The 16142-nt window shown below is 48.4% G+C and overlaps 4 protein-coding genes across 4 annotated transcripts; 1 reads left to right on the top strand and 3 right to left on the bottom strand.

The window, feature by feature from the left end:
* Positions 1-1782: 1782 nt before the first annotated feature.
* LOC127777520 (putative leucine-rich repeat receptor-like serine/threonine-protein kinase At2g24130) lies at positions 1783-5468 on the top strand. Its single transcript, XM_052304128.1, has 2 exons — positions 1783-4588; positions 4695-5468. The coding sequence occupies exons 1-2, from the start codon at positions 1867-1869 to the stop codon at positions 5186-5188; spliced, it is 3216 nt and encodes a 1071-aa protein (XP_052160088.1). The 5' UTR covers positions 1783-1866; the 3' UTR covers positions 5189-5468.
* A 1038-nt stretch (positions 5469-6506) lies between these two features.
* On the bottom strand, positions 6507-7412 carry LOC127775362 (putative leucine-rich repeat receptor-like serine/threonine-protein kinase At2g24130). The gene is made up of 2 exons (XM_052301588.1): positions 7339-7412; positions 6507-6971 (listed from the first exon to the last, which is right to left on the bottom strand). The coding sequence occupies exon 2, from the start codon at positions 6907-6909 to the stop codon at positions 6544-6546; it is 366 nt and encodes a 121-aa protein (XP_052157548.1). The 5' UTR covers positions 6910-6971; positions 7339-7412; the 3' UTR covers positions 6507-6543.
* On the bottom strand, positions 7289-9925 carry LOC127776300 (putative leucine-rich repeat receptor-like serine/threonine-protein kinase At2g24130). The gene has a single exon (XM_052302658.1). It carries the CDS (start codon positions 9923-9925, stop codon positions 7289-7291), a length of 2637 nt encoding a protein of 878 aa, XP_052158618.1.
* Positions 9926-11567: 1642 nt separating this feature from the next.
* LOC127778111 (phospholipid hydroperoxide glutathione peroxidase 1, chloroplastic-like) lies at positions 11568-14910 on the bottom strand. Its single transcript, XM_052304768.1, has 6 exons — positions 14565-14910; positions 13810-13886; positions 13644-13705; positions 13344-13462; positions 13074-13241; positions 11568-11831 (listed from the first exon to the last, which is right to left on the bottom strand). The coding sequence occupies exons 1-6, from the start codon at positions 14805-14807 to the stop codon at positions 11802-11804; spliced, it is 699 nt and encodes a 232-aa protein (XP_052160728.1). The 5' UTR covers positions 14808-14910; the 3' UTR covers positions 11568-11801.
* Between the last annotated feature and the right edge of the window lie 1232 nt (positions 14911-16142).

Below are 16142 nucleotides of genomic sequence, written 5' to 3'. Positions count from 1 at the left end.
CGACCAATAACATCAAAGTGCGGAGTGTCTTCTTAGGTGTCTCTTGTATGTTTGCGGTAGCCTCCCACCAATCTAGCACCGTTGAAGTTTGCCTCCATTGGCTAGGATTTAGTTGCTCGCACGTTACCCACTCCGCTAGCGCCGCCCAGACTCTCCTTGTGTATCTACATGCTGCGAGGAGGTGCAGGGCTGTTTCCTGGGTCCGACGACATAAGGGGCAAATGGAACCGTTTGGCCAACCTCTTGTCGCCAGCCTGTCAGAGGTCCAGACTCTATTTTGGATGATTAGCCAGGCGAAGGTCTTGCACTTACGCGGCGCCCAGGCTTTCCAGATTAGCCTGTTGAAGTTGGTAGCGGTGGTTCCAAGAAGTTGTGCGTTATATGCCGATGCTGTCGTGTACTCGCCATGGTTAGTAAGCTTCCATGTTATATTGTCCTCCTCGTGCTCTACCAGGTGTATAGCCTGAACGGCGCTCCAAACCCCGACAAGTTGATCAATCAGGTATGTCGTTCAGCCCGCAGTCCCTGGCAGGTCCAAGTCAAGAAGCCATTGGTTCGCTTGCGAAGCCTGTTGAAGCGTTCTGTTCTTTTTTTTGGAGGCTACGTATACAAGTGGCGCAACATCCTTCAATCTCCTCCCCTGCATCCAGGCCAATTCTCAGAAGCTTATTTTGGCACCAATAGTAATCAGTTAGGCAGGAGTATCAACTAAACTTAAAATTCAGTTGTTTTGTTGACATTACCAAGCATCTACACAATGTAGGCTACACAAGCATATTCAGAGAGCAGGTTTGACCTACCTCTGTAAAATGTGTATTTCTTGATTGCAACAACCTGTAATCCTAACTAAAATTGCTGCCTTTGTGGAGGTAGAATCTGTGCCACTTCACTAGAAAAATGTGCCACTTTGAACTCTGTTTCTTAATTGGAAAAACAATGTTAAAGTAAAAATAAGAATTTCTTTTACCAACAAAGTAAAATTAAGATTTAACCCTAGATCCCCAAAGACCTATAGTTAATTAATTAATAGACCTATTGCTTTGTGAGTAATGCCGGCCGGTCCACACCATAAACACGAACACGCATCTCAGCCGAAAGCCAGTTAATTAATCAACATATAGCGGCATACAGCTAAGTACTAGTAATTAGTCTGGCCTCAGTTTTGGGGATTTAGCAACTGCAGAGCTATTCAAAGAATCTCTAACTCGCTAAACACTTCAAACTCATTATTATTTTTTTGAAAGTTAATAGTATATAAAATATAGAAATTAGTAGACAATAAAAAAAAACCCTGGGTTTTTCATATTCTCATCCGCTGCTTCTAATAATCTCTTGCTTTAAAACATTACTCTACCTTAGATTTTACTACTAGATAACTAAGTAGTACTAATATATTTCGATCAAATCGCGATTAACATAGGACTGTTTCGCTGTGTACGCGTGCACCGTACCTTTTTGTACGCACGCATACATGATCACACGCAGCTAGCACTTTAATCACCCTGTCTAACCCACTGTCAATTATTTATTTAACCATTTCCATCCCTAATCCATTCCGACGGTCAAACCAAACATGTATATCCACACCAATGGGCCCCAACTTTCAGTGAGACACCGGAGACGCTGAGCCCATTCACGTTGCGCCACGTGTCCTATTCGCACGATGTCAAATACTTGGCGCCAAGGTGTAACGGCTGCGGCTAGAGCTTATAGCCTAAACGGTAGTTAGGCAGCCATGTCTCCCCCCCTTCCTTTCCCTCCTTTAAAATCCCCAGCGGTGTAGCAAACGTAGCTATCAAGAGCATTTGCATTTTGCACCCATGTCTTAAGAGGTTAGAACCACATGCTCTCTTCCTCCTCCCTCCCATGGCGCCCGTGCCCATCTCCGTCTTCGTCTTCGTCTTCGTCTTCATCTTCTTCCTCCTCGACGGCACGATACCGACTCTCGGGTCAAATGACCATTCCGCGCTTATGTCATTCAAGTCTGGTGTGTCTAATGATCCCAATGGAGCGCTCGCCAACTGGGGATCCCCCAATGTGTGCAATTGGACCGGTGTCTCTTGCGACGCATCGAGACGGCGTGTCGTGAAGCTGATGCTACGAGACCAGAAGCTCTCCGGTGAGGTCTCTCCCGCGCTCGGCAATCTATCCCACCTTAATATACTCAATCTCTCGGGGAACCTCTTCGCCGGGAGAGTTCCGCTGGAGCTTGGGAATCTCTTCCGACTCACCTTGCTTGACATTTCGTCGAACACCTTTGTCGGGAGAGTCCCGGCTGAGCTTGGGAACCTCTCTAGCCTAAATACACTTGATCTCTCTCGAAACCTCTTCACCGGCGAAGTGCCGCCGGAGCTCGGCGACCTCTCCAAGCTTCAGCAGCTCAGCCTAGGTAACAATCTCCTGGAGGGTAAAATTCCGGTGGAGCTCACGCGCATGTCGAACCTGAGCTACCTCAACCTCGGCGAGAACAACCTCTCCGGCCGCATCCCGCCGGCCATCTTCTGCAACTTCTCCTCCTTGCAGTACATTGATCTCTCCTCCAACTCGCTCGACGGCGAGATCCCCACAGATTGCCCGCTCCCCAACCTGATGTTCCTCGTCTTGTGGGCGAACAACCTCGTCGGTGAGATCCCTCGCTCGCTGTCGAACTCGACGAAGCTCAAATGGCTTCTGCTGGAGTCGAATTACCTCTCCGGCGAGCTCCCCGCCGACATGTTCGGCGGCATGAGGAACTTGGAGCTCTTGTACCTATCGTTCAACTACCTCAAGAGTCCAGAGAACAACACCAACCTTGAACCTTTCTTTGCCTCGCTGACCAACTGCACCAGCCTCAAGGAGCTCGGCGTCGCCGGCAACGAGCTCGCCGGCGTGATCCCGCCGATCGCCGGCCGCCTCGGCCCGGGCCTCACGCAGCTCCACCTCGAGTACAACAGCATCTTCGGCGCGATCCCTGCGAACCTCTCCAACCTCACCAACCTCACGGCGCTCAACCTGTCGCACAACCTCATCAATGGCTCCATCCCGCCGGCGGCCATCGCCGGCATGCGGCGGCTCGAGCGGCTGTACCTCTCCGACAACATGCTCTCCGGCGAGATCCCGCCGTCGCTCGGGGAGGTCCCGCGGCTCGGGCTCGTCGACCTCTCGCGCAACCGGCTCGCCGGCGGCATCCCGGCCGCCGCGCTCTCCAACCTCACCCAGCTCCGGTGGCTCGTCCTGCACCACAACCACCTCGCCGGAGTGATCCCTCCCGGCATCGCGCAATGCGTGAACCTCCAGAATCTTGATCTCTCTCACAACATGTTGAGAGGCAAGATCCCTGATGATTTGTCGGAGCTGAGTGGGCTGCTTTATTTGAATCTTTCGAGCAATTTGTTGGAAGGGATGATCCCGGCGACCATCGGCAGGATGGCGATGCTGCAGGTGCTCAACCTGTCGTCGAACAGGCTCTCCGGCGACATCCCGCCGCAGATCGGCGGCTGTGTCGCCCTCGAGTACGTCAACGTCTCCGGCAACGCGCTGGAGGGCGGCCTCCCCGACGCCGTCGCCGCGCTGCCGTTCTTGCAGGTTCTTGACGTGTCCTACAATGGCCTCTCGGGCGCTCTGCCTCCGTCGTTGGGGGCGGCGGCGTCGCTGCGGCGGGTGAATTTCTCCTACAATGGGTTCTCCGGCGAGGTGCCGGGTGATGGCGCCTTCGCGAGCTTCCCCGCCGACGCGTTCCTCGGCGACGATGGGCTGTGCGGGGTGAGGCCTGGCATGGCTCGGTGCGGCGGCGACGGCGGCGAGAAGCGCCGCGTGCTCCATGACCGCCGCGTGCTGCTGCCGATTGTTATCACGGTGGTTGGCTTTACGCTGGCGATTCTCGGCGTCGTGGCGTGCCGTGCGGCGGCGAGGGCGGAGGTGGTGAGGCGAGACGCGCGCCGGTCGATGCTGCTCGCCGGCGGCGTCGGCGACGAGCCGGGCGAGAGGGACCACCCGAGGATCTCGCACCGGGAGCTCGCCGAGGCGACGGGCGGCTTCGAGCAGGCGAGCCTGATCGGCGCCGGGCGGTTCGGGCGCGTCTACGAGGGGACGCTCCGCGACGGCACGCGCGTCGCCGTGAAGGTGCTCGACCCGAAGAGCGGCGGCGAGGTCTCCCGGAGCTTCAAGCGGGAGTGCGAGGTGCTCCGGCGGACGCGCCACCGGAACCTGGTGCGCGTGGTCACCACCTGCAGCCAGCCGGACTTCCACGCGCTCGTGCTCCCGCTGATGCGCAACGGCAGCCTCGAGGGCCGCCTCTACCCGCGCGACGGCCGCCCCGGGCGCGGCCTCGGCCTCGCCCAGCTCGTCGCCGTCGCCGCCGACGTCGCCGAGGGGCTCGCCTACCTGCACCACTACGCGCCCGTCCGCGTCGTGCACTGCGACCTCAAGCCCAGCAACGTCCTCCTCGACGACGACATGACCGCCGTCGTCGCCGACTTCGGCATCGCCAAGCTAGTCAAGAACGCCGACGACACCACCACCAACTCCGGCAGCATCGCCGCCGCCTCATCTGATCCTTGCAACTCCATCACCGGATTGTTACAAGGCTCAGTCGGCTACATTGCACCAGGTACACTTAACTAATCAACTTAGCTATTAATCATCACAAAATTTGTAGTAATCTTAATTATCATCTTCTAATCTTCAACTAATTACGTGTTTGATTTTGTGATTAGAATATGGATTAGGAGGGCATCCATCTACACAGGGTGACGTGTACAGCTTCGGAGTGATGATACTCGAGCTGATCACCGGGAAGAGGCCAACTGACGTCATCTTCCACGAGGGCCTCACGCTGCACGACTGGGTCAGGCGACACTACCCGCACGACGTCGCCGCCGTGGTGGCGCGGTCGTGGCTGACAGACGCCGCCGCGGCGGCGGCGGCGGCGGCGGCGGACGGCGCCGCCGTGGGCTACGACGTCGTGGCGGAGCTGATCGACGTCGGGCTCGCGTGCACGCAGCACTCGCCGCCGGCGCGGCCGACCATGGTGGAGGTGTGCCACGAGATCGCGCTCCTCAAGGAGGACCTCGCCAAGCACGGGCACGGCGGCAGCGGCGGCGACGTGGTCGCCGCCGCGACGGTGATGGCCGCGGCGGCGCCGCCGTCGGTGGCGATGACGGCGAGCGAGCGGTCGTGCTCCACCTCGGACTCGTCTTTTAGTTACTAGCGTTATTATGGCCGAAAAAGATTAATTCGTGGTGGTGTAGTGTAGTATTATGCAAACTTCATGCACTGCACATTTTGATACTTAAATTTAACTCGTATTTTAGGACATTTTGATGTGCCATTTAGTGTTAGCACGATGTTTTTTTTTTTTGAAATTTCTCTCTTGATTAATCGAGTGGAAGAAGATGCAACGAAGTATCAATAATGCATACATATATATGTTTTTTTTTTGAAAAGCCATGTATAGTTAAAGAGAATGTCTGTAAAAAGAAGTATGAACTACTGGGTTGGTGAAAGTCAGTGCTAATTTAGATTGTTTAAATTATTTTTGAGTTCTTTGGCCTCTAATGGGGATTTCACTTTTCGATTAAAACTATAGATGTCTAAAGAACAAATCAACACTGACCGTTGACCAAAGGGCTGCAAGATCTGAAGTTCAGACAATTACTCGTGACATGTTTTACTATATAGTATTTCACTTGACAATAACATGTCTTACAATCGTGCTGAAACACTAACATTTCAACGCGATACGTCACCCCATATTGTGGAGTGTTTCACCCTGAGAATTTAGGATAGTCAACTAATATCCACTAGAACAATGTTTATTTTACACATAGATACAATCTCACTCTCACCCGTTATTTACACAAGACTCAAATAATTATAAAAGAAATAAAAAAAATGACAACGTCAATGATATAAATCTATAGATAAACATGCAAGGTAAGTTCAATTTACAATTAGAGAAAATAAACAAAAATAATAAAATCAGACAACAAATAGTTCGTATAGCGCAAATATTTTTTTTTCTTCATGTGTAGAGCGAATAGTACCTGTATTTTTGTAAGTCGGACATGACATTACCAATAAGAGTTTTTTTTTTGAAAGAGAAACTGTGTGCAAGTACAATATCATAAGCACCTCAACCTTGAATTAAAAAAAGAGAAGAAACTACATGATATCACCAATATCTACGTGGAAATTAGGCATTTCCTTTTGACAAACCTAGAATCACACTGAAGCAATGGTGCAGAAGCACACTAGCTAGGCAAACTTTTTTTATTTCCTGGTAGGCGTCCACTCGTTTATTACATGTCACTTAAATAATTATAGTTTTTTTTAAAAAATAACAAAATAGATTAATATGTAATATATCAACTCATAAAACAAGCAAGTTAAAATTTAACTTCTTCCAGATATAACGAAAGTAATAATTTTGACTATGAATACGATTTACGGTAGCTGTATGTTTATAAAGTGATATATTACATATTAATCTATATTATTAGTTATTTTAAATTATTTTAACCGTTTAGTTGATATGTAATATACGAGTGGACGCCCATGGAATAATTAGAATCCCTCTCCAAGCACACTATTGTCTCTTGGATCCGAGCATATACTGTGGTCGTTGTCATCCTCGCAGCAGCACTTCCTCCAAGCGCCGTCCTTGAGGCGAGCGATCTCCTGCGCCACGTCATCCATGGTGGGCCTCATCGCCGGCACGATCCGGGAGCACGCGACGCCGAGCTCAAGCAGCTCCACCACGACATGCGTCTCATGTCGCGGCGTCATCACCGATGTCGCCGTCGAGCTCGAGAGATCGACGGCGGCGACCACATCGTCGTCCGACGACAAGCGCCTCTTGACCCACTCGTGCAGGCTGTGCCCTTCCTCGGCGATCACCTCCGTCGGCCGCTTCCCGGTGATCATCTCCATTAGCAACACCCCGAAGTTGTACACGTCGCCTTGCGTCGACGGGTTGCGCCCCAATCCGTACTCTGCACCAATGGATCAAAAAAAAAAATCATTCCTTACTCTCCCCGTCCTAAAATAAACCAATTTTAGTATGATGTGACAACTAACCAATCTCATACCGGATGTGATATATTTTAGTACGATGAATCTGAACACTAGTATAAGGTTGGTTTATTTTATGATGGATGGAGTACATGAATTGGGCTGTTTCATATGAAATGATACGACACATCTTAGTATAATGAATCTGGACAGCAGTACGAGGTTGGTTAATTTTAGAACGGATGAAGTACAAGTACAAGAATTGTACTGTTTCATATGAAACTATGCATAGAAATTTTTAATATGAATTGGACTGTTTCTTGTGAAGATACGGGATTGATCGATTACCTGGAGCGATGTAGCCAACGGAGCCTTGAAGCAATCGAGTGATGGAGCTGCGTGGATGAGGAGTGGGTGATGCGTCGTCGTCGTCGTCGTCGTCAATGGCGTCTGGATCTTTGGCATCCTCCTGCTGCGCCACCAGCTTCGAAATGCCGAAGTCGGAGACGATGGCCGTCATGTCGTCGTCGAGGAGGACGTTGCTCGGCTTGAGGTCGCAATGGACGACCCTGAACGGGGCGTGGTTGTGCAGGTACGCCATCCCGTCGGCGACGTTGCCGGCGATGCTCAGAAGCAGCTCCAGGTCCAGCCGCCGGTCGGCATTGGCCGCCGGCTTGCCGCCGGGAGGCGGCGGCGGCGGGTGGATGAGGCCGTCGAGGCTGCCGTTCGCCATGAACGGGAGTACGACCGCCTTGAACTCCGGCGTGCTGCACGCCGTGATCACGCGGATGAGGTTCCGGTGCCGGATGCTCCTCAGCACCCGGCACTCCCTCTCGAAGCTGCCGCCGGCGACGACGACATCATCGCCCGCGCCCTCCATGTGAAGCACCTTCACGGCGACCACCGTGCCGTCGTGGAGAACGCCCCTGTAGACATGGCCGTACCCTCCTTCCCCGATCAGGTTCGCCTCCGAGAAGCCGCCGGTCGCGTCGACGAGCTCGCGGTGTGAGATCCGCGGATGCTCGCTGTTCCTCTCGTCCATGGCGCCGCCGCTGCTTAGATGTGGACTGACTGAGGTTGTCGTCATCTTCTTCAACCATGTCAACGCCATGGCAGAAACACCGGCAACGACAGCGACAGCGACGACGACGATGAGGAGGACGCGCCGGTGGACATGCCTCCTCCGGTCGCATCGAGCCATTCCGGCGATAGGCCCGCATAGGCCGGGGTTACCGACGAACGAGTCGTTGGTGAGGTTCGCGAAGGCGCCTTCACCGGAAACCTCACCGGAGAACTTGTTGTAGGAGAAGTTGGCGTACCGGAGCGCCGGCGACGCTTGCAGAGACGGAGGAAGAACGCCGGTGAGGCCATTGGAGGAGACATCAAGGACATGGAGGTTTGGTAGCTTGCCAATGGAGGTTGGCAAGCTACCCTGAAGCGAATTTCCCGACAGATTGATGTACTCCAGCGCGACGCAGCCGGCGATCGTCGCCGGGATCGCGCCGGAGAGGTTGTTCATGGAGAGATCAAGGGCTTGGGTCATTTCCATGTTGCCAATTTGCAATGGCACATGGCCATCCAAGAGATTGCTAGAGAGGTTTAGATACACATGGAAGTTTCCTAGCACTGCAATCTCTGAAGGAATCTGGCCTGTCAGCTTATTGTAAGAAAGATCCAGTATCAGGCTGCAATTGAGGCCAGGTGGTATGGTCCCTGACAGCATGTTGTGGTGAAGAACAAGGTGATCCAATTGAGTTAGGTTGGATAATGACTCTGGTAGTGTGCCTTTGAGCTTATTCTGAGATAGGTTAATGGTCTCTAAACGCCGGCTTTCGCCGACGGATCTCGGTATTTCGCCGACGATCCGATTGTTTGACAGGTCTAGTAGCGCGAGCCGTGGCGGCCGGAGTATCTCCGGCGGGATCGGCCCTTCCAGAATGTTGCCGAACAAGCACAATTCTGTCAGGTTGAGAAGGTTTCCGATGGCCGGAGGGATTTTACCGGCGATCTCGTTGCCACTCAGGAAAAGCGAGGAGAGGTTGGCCGACGACACGTTGCCGATGATCGCCGGGATCTCTCCGCCGACGCCGGCCGACGCGACGCCGAGCTCCAGCAAGCCGGTGCAGTTCACCAGGGAGGAGAAGAACGGCTCGAGGTTGGTGTTGCCATCGCCGCTGGAGAAATGGTTGTGCGAGAGGTAGAGGAAGACGAGGCTCGGCATGTTGCCGAACGTCTCCGGCGGAAGCTCGCCGGAGAGGGAGTTGTCCTGGAGGAGCAGCCACCGGAGAGCCGTGCAGTTGGAGAGCGCCGGCGGGATCACGCCGGACAGCGCGTTGCCGAAGAGGCTGAGCTGCCTCAGCGCCGGGAGGCCGCGGCACCGCGGCCGGAGAGGGATGCCGCCGGTGAGGGAGTTGCCGCTCATGCCGATGAAGGTCAGGCCGGAGCAGTTGCAGAAGACGGCCTCCGGGATGTCGCCGGCGAGGCCGTTGCCGTCGAGGGTGAGGTAGGTGACGCTCGTCAGGCGGCCGAGCGCCTCCGGGATCTGCCCGCCGAGGAGGTTGTAGTGGAGGCTCAGTTCCCTCAGCCGCGACATCCCGCCGAGCTCCGGCGGGACGCCGCCGGCGAGGTGGTTCCCGTCGAGATACAGCTTCTCGAGCATGGAGAGGTTGGCGATCGCCGGAGAGATGACGCCGGCGAGGTTGGAGTTCGACAGGAGCAGCCCGGTCACGCGCCCGGAGCGATTGTCACATCTGACGCCCGTCCAGTTGCACATGGCAGCAGCCGGGGAGCCCCAGTCGGAGAGGTTGCCATGGACGCCGGAGCTGAAGGAGAGGAGCGCCACGCGGTCGGCGGCGGCGGTGGAAGCAGCGGGTGGAGCATGGCCGGAGATAGCAACCACGGCGATGGCGGTGAGGATGGCGAGGAACCTAGGCATTGTCAACGGGGTTACGAGGATGTGCATGCATGCATGGATCAAATCAAGATAGTAGGTTATATTAGTGCCTAATTAACCTGTGCTACTAATTGCTTTGGAGTGTCGAACGATAGCTCTAGCTTAGATATGGGGGCCAGTTAAGCTTCCAGTTCTGAAGAGAGGCTATGGCTAATGACAGATATTTATAGATGGTTTATGAGCAGCGTTTGCAATTTCGAAACGAAATTTTGGAATTTTCAAAATTTCGGTAATTTCACTCCCCATCGGCAAGCACATATCTCGTCCGAAATTTTCAGTTTTTTTCTAAAGTTTTGTTAATTTGTTTAAAGTTTATTTAAATACATTCAAAATTCGTCAAATTTTCAAAAAAAATGCCAAAAAAATACCAAAATTTATGAAATTTCGGTTCTTCCAGCCCCCACCAGTAAAAACCCCTGTTTCGAAATTGTCAAATTGCAAATCCTGTATAGGAGAAATTTCACTCCGGCTTCGGTTAGCCCAGAGCTAATTATAAGATCTAATAGTTTATTAGCTATCAAAATAATTTGTGGATAGAATTTTATGTATGTATGCTTAACAACTTAATAGTCAATGTTGAAAAAAGAAGTATGTTAAAATACCCTAAAATCAACTCCAAATCAAGTTTTAAAATTTCAATTTTGATAGCGTTTTATTTTCAAATGATGGGGCCCCTAGGTACATTAAGCGCAAGCTGAAGAGCAATGTTGGATGAATGGTGAGATGGAGGGAAAGCTTTATTGGGTCGGTCAACTGGGTCCTACCAGCCGTTGAATTGAAGGGTCAATGCTTTCTTGCCATCAAATTTTCACTCAACGATTAGGCTGGATAATGGCAAATCTGTGATTGATTAATTAATGGGATGATCATGTCAGGTGATTGGACAAAATTGAACCGCATGCGAATGGCGATGCTTTTTTCTTTTTTTGTCTTTGAGCAAGAAAAGCATCGTCCAACGCATTACACATTTTTGTTGGTGTACTTTACTCCCTTACCAAGTTAGTACCATTTAAATTTTTAACACCATCCCATGGTACACACCAGAAAGAACAAGTGTGGGAACAATTCAATTTTCTATGAATTTGGAAATGTTCCCATATTCCAAACAACCATATAAATAAATAAACCTATATAAAGAATCAAAAGTGCCAAATATAACGGATTCAATGTCCAATGCTGTGGTGCTGCCAGAGAGTTGTATGTAGGACAGTACGAGTATCAATGATTCCATGTACAGCCCAAAACCTGAGTACCAATGTACCCCTTTCATCTCAAAATAAACCAACCTCAAAGCAGAATCTAGATGGAGTATAAAGTATGTCCAGATTCGTTATCACATCCTAATACGAGGTTGGTTTATTTTAGGACAGAGGGAGTATGATTGAGCAGAAATGATGATATAGTGATGATATATGGGGTTGAATGTAGAGGCCGGATAAAAAATACTCTTCTCTGAAAAAAAAAAGTGATGACGCCTCAAAGCAGATTTTGACGACACCCACAACAACGGATATTTCCTCCATACCTCCGTACTAGAAAAAAAACTAACTTCTAATGCTGCAACAGAAGTTAGCTTTTTTAAGCATGGAGGGAGTATTAAGGAACAAATGCATTGGAATGCAACTTCACGAAAATATATGGAACAAAAAGGATGCTGCAACAGAGACAGTTACAGGGGCCAGATAAGCCTACAGATTTGATATCCTATAAGTCTCATGTTACAACTATACACGTGCACATATATATAACCGATGAGTTATTTTACACAAGAAAAAAATGATATATAATCAAGTAAAACACTAGTTATGAGGCAAGGCATATGTACAGAAGAGCTTAGCTGAAGTGTGACCTCTAGTACTTATGCCGCAAGGAGTTTCTGGATGTCCTTCTGCAAGAGATGTATATAAAGAAGACTGTGAGCAACGGGGAATGGCACAATGTATTAAACAGAATAATGCGGCACAAGTGATTTGGAATATTATAACCAAAAAAGGGTTCAGGGATGTGCATCTCAACCAAATGCATAAACTTTTATATGGAAAGCACTTGAAATAACTCAAAGGTAATTAGTACATTTAGCAAAGCTATCTTCATGACACTAAAATATAGCATGAAAATTGGCCGAAAGTAAAATAGTGAATCGATTCAATAATAAGAAAAATTGACTTGTGACTGATGGACTCTGGCTTTCCACTCTGTGATGATAACACAACGCAATTACATGTGACAATGCACCTAGTACTGCAAATTGGTATATTTTTATACCAAAGCAAGCACCATGAGTCTAAAGCTCCATATTTGATGAAATGGCTACAGTTTAGGGATATATCCTTTAATGGTTAGTACCATCTGAAGTTCTGAACCACATTATCTATTTGCAGCTTGCGTTCCATCAACCACCATGAGCAACTCCCAACTGAGTTCTGGGACTATATTAAAGCAAATAGCCAATAGAGCCCATGCAAACTCCATAGGCAGCCTCAGGCCATCTGGGCTCTGGTGCAAAAAGGTATATCTAAGGGCTCCCCAACATTATTGTAAGACCGTCAGGTCAGTGCTCTAATGTTCATTTTTGTTAGACCTGGAAAAGGTCAATAATTAGGTGGACGCCAACACACCAAGGGACTGTATCCATTAGTTCTTAATATAATAATGAGGTAATGACTTTTTAGTAATGTCAACTCTTACTAAAGAGGAAAAAATTTCTAGATTGAATCTTTACAGCCTGGGGAAAATTGGCATAGAAATACATATTACGACAATGGCATGGTTCAAAGAGATTTGCATAATATCTTGCAACCACTATTAGGGCTGCTTCACCATCAGTACCTAGGTACACAAAAAAAAATGCAAAACATGCTTTACTTATTTCCAAAAGTATGCATACATGGTAGGCTCACAAAGGCTAGTTCATTAACCTTCTTACAAATGCAGTGTAACATATGTTGGGAATCTTAGTAGAGACAGATAACTGAAGTTAGTAAGGTTACAATACATATTGATAGATATGAATTATTTCATTGATCTTCAAAGTTGTACAGAAAAAAATATATTTTGAGAACTCAATCTGGCAAACCAAGTGAATACAATAAAGCAAGGGTGTTATGATAAAGGCAGAAACAAAATTCACCTCAATCTGGAATGGTGAAGTTGTAGGTGGGTATCTTTCAACAACTTTTCCAGTTTTGTCCACCAAGAACTTCTCAAAATTCCATTTCACAAGATCACCCAAAAATCCTCCAGCACTCGACTTAAGAAACTTATAAATAGGGGCTGTGTTAGGCCCGTTGACATCAACCTGCCATTGCACGTACAAGCACAGAAATGCATCATGCATTCATATACTATTAATTGGCAGGAAATATTGAGCCAATCGCTTCTTACAATGGAGTTAACATACCTTGTCAAAAATAGGAAATTCAGCTTTAAACCTTGTACAAGCAAACTGCTTAATCTGCGGGTTTGACCCAGGTTCTTGTGCACCAAACTGATTGCAAGGAAATGCAAGAATCTCAAATCCTGCAAAATCAGATGAAGTATTGGACTAAGGTGATATCACATACAGTATATGAATCCATGTTCATTCCATGCCTACAGAAGCTTTGAGAAAAAGAAAATAAGAGCGCCAAGTGTTGTCCAGTTTCTTATGCAATAGCTGAGCAATTCAATGCACCAAAACCTAAACCAGTGATTATATTACCTTGAGTCTTGTACTTCTCATAAAGATGAGATAGTTCCGTGTAATTTGCTGTTGTCAGCCCACTGGAATTGAAAGAACAGCGTGAAGTTTAATGCCAGGTAACACTGTATAACTTACTATATTAGTATACAGTATATCAGAGGAGCAATGTATTAAGAAAAAATACCACTGAGATGCAACATTAACAATTAGCAGCGCCCTTCCCTTGAACTTGCTAAGCGCAACATCTTTTCCATCAATGTCCTGCACAAAACAGAGCAATTTTGTTCAGGCATGCATCTCAACATATAATTCTGGCACAATGCCCCCTTGATAGCTGGAGCTGTGACATGTCAATTTGCAGTACAAACTAACAAAGCTTCTGACTGAATTAATCTGATTTGGCTAAATTTCAATCAGGTTCAACAACACATCTTTCGGTGATCAATCTATGGTTACAGTTATGTGCACTTATAAGCCTATGACTCAGACAAACCTCAAAAAAAACCTAGTTACTGAAATTCAGCACATCATTTCTACCTAATAGGCGATAGCTGATTTGCTAATGTTATAATGTCATAACAGGAGATTTTGTAAATACAACAGCATTCACCTTAATCCGTTTCCATTATCTAAAAAAAAACAGCATTCACCTGACCCAGCCAATTTCAAACACGTTCAACGACATAACAAAATTTAAACGATAATCTATCGATATATATGTGCTTCCAAGGTGTACCTACCTCAACAACAACAACACTACCCGCCACATCAACCACACACACCGCAACATCCAAATTCTCAAAACCTAACGCGGCTCATGCCCTCACCCATATCCCATCGTCACATCACACGCAACGAATCCAAACTAAAGCGCGGGGGCGGACCGGTACCACGAGGGGCAAAAGGGATCGAAATCACGAGGGCTCGAAATGCCACAACCTTAACGGTGAAGTCGTGGACGCTCTTCCCGGTGGCGGCGGTGGCGTAGGCGACCCCTGGCGCCCACCTCCGCGACGGCGCCGCGGCGACGACGGGGACAGGCAACGCCGCGCTGCTCCCGTGCGCCGTCGCCGCCCCCCAGTGCTGCGCCGGGAGGAGGAAGCGGCCCGCGGAGGCGGAGGCGGGGCGCGTGGCCGGCGCGAGGCAGGTGAAGCGGGCTGCGGCCGCCGTGGTGGACGCCATGTGGCTCGCGCTGCCGTGCGCCGCGTGTGGCTGTGTCGAGGGGAGAGGAGAGGAGAGGAGAGGAGAAGTGGAAGCCTGGAAGGGAGTAAAGGCTGCAGGGGTGGTTAGCGTTGCTGTAGCGGCGCCGGATTGGCTCGCGGCGATTCTGGTTAAGGAGCGGGTGAAATTTTGTGGATACGCCCCTGAGGAAGAATAGATTTCTCAAAAGGTATTTGTGCTGCATTAGATTTTCGGCCACCAAGAAACGACAGTTTTCTCGTTTTCCGTTTTCCGTTAACACGTTTTTTAAACTAATAAATTGTTACGTTTTATATGTAAAAGAAATTTAAAAAAAATAAACCAAAAAATATATATTTTAAAATTTGTAATATTTAATACATAATTAATTGTTAGCTAATTATAGTTTCGTTTTGTGCCACGCCTGTTTAACTGAGATGAACTACCCCCTAATATCATAATGTTTATAACAAGATGTAGTTCTTTTTTCTTAAAAAAAAACTTTAACCATTGCTAACTTCTCAAGCGTTGAGTTTATAAAAGAAAAACAGTAAATTTGCCTTAAAAAGTACTATCGACCTATTTATAAATACCCTAAAAAATTATTTTTAATATAAATTGTTGATAAAGTATAAAAGGTTTGATCACCTTTTTCTATAGGTTAAATATTTATGATAAAAAGACAGAACTGTAGTTTTGCTCCTAGGTTTAGTGCCGACATGATGGTGGTATGGAGCTGTAGACCAAAGACTATCTATGTACTCTCTTCATCACATAAAAAACGATTCCAATATCGGATGTTACGTATTTTAGTATTACGAATCTGGACATATGAACATACATATGTCAGACTCGTATTATTATGATGTGTCATATTTAGTAGTAGGTTAGTTTTTATAGGACGAATGGAGTAACTATGTTCAAGAGGTTAACCTTGTGAGCTCCATACCATTATTTGACAAGTTTAACATAGCTATCATCATTTTATTTACCTTCCATATTCGAAAATGTTTGCATGGTCTTTCACTCTTTCCTTCCAAAAATTTGGACCATATCCAAATTGTAGGAACCCCAAGGGTGTTACATAGAAAAAGAGGCGGTGTTGTTTAGCTGGTGCGGTGGCCCTGGTGGGGAAGCGGACACGTGAAATGCTGCCGCACCTTGCGCGCGTTGCAGCGTTGGGCGGGTGTTGGTCATTTTCAGTGGGAACGCGCCGCGCATCGCATGGGTAGAACGTAGAAGTAGAACAAAGATGGACCAGGCAATTGTCACAGTCCTTTATCCGCTTCGTTGCAACGCTCGGAGTCTTGCATTTATTAAGGCCCCTGGAGCTGGTAG

Source organism: Oryza glaberrima, chromosome 6 (assembly GCF_000147395.1).
Source record: "Oryza glaberrima chromosome 6, OglaRS2, whole genome shotgun sequence".
NCBI lineage: Eukaryota > Viridiplantae > Streptophyta > Magnoliopsida > Poales > Poaceae > Oryza > Oryza glaberrima.
Note: the sequence above shows the minus strand (reverse complement) of the source record. Positions and strands in the feature narration are given on the sequence as shown.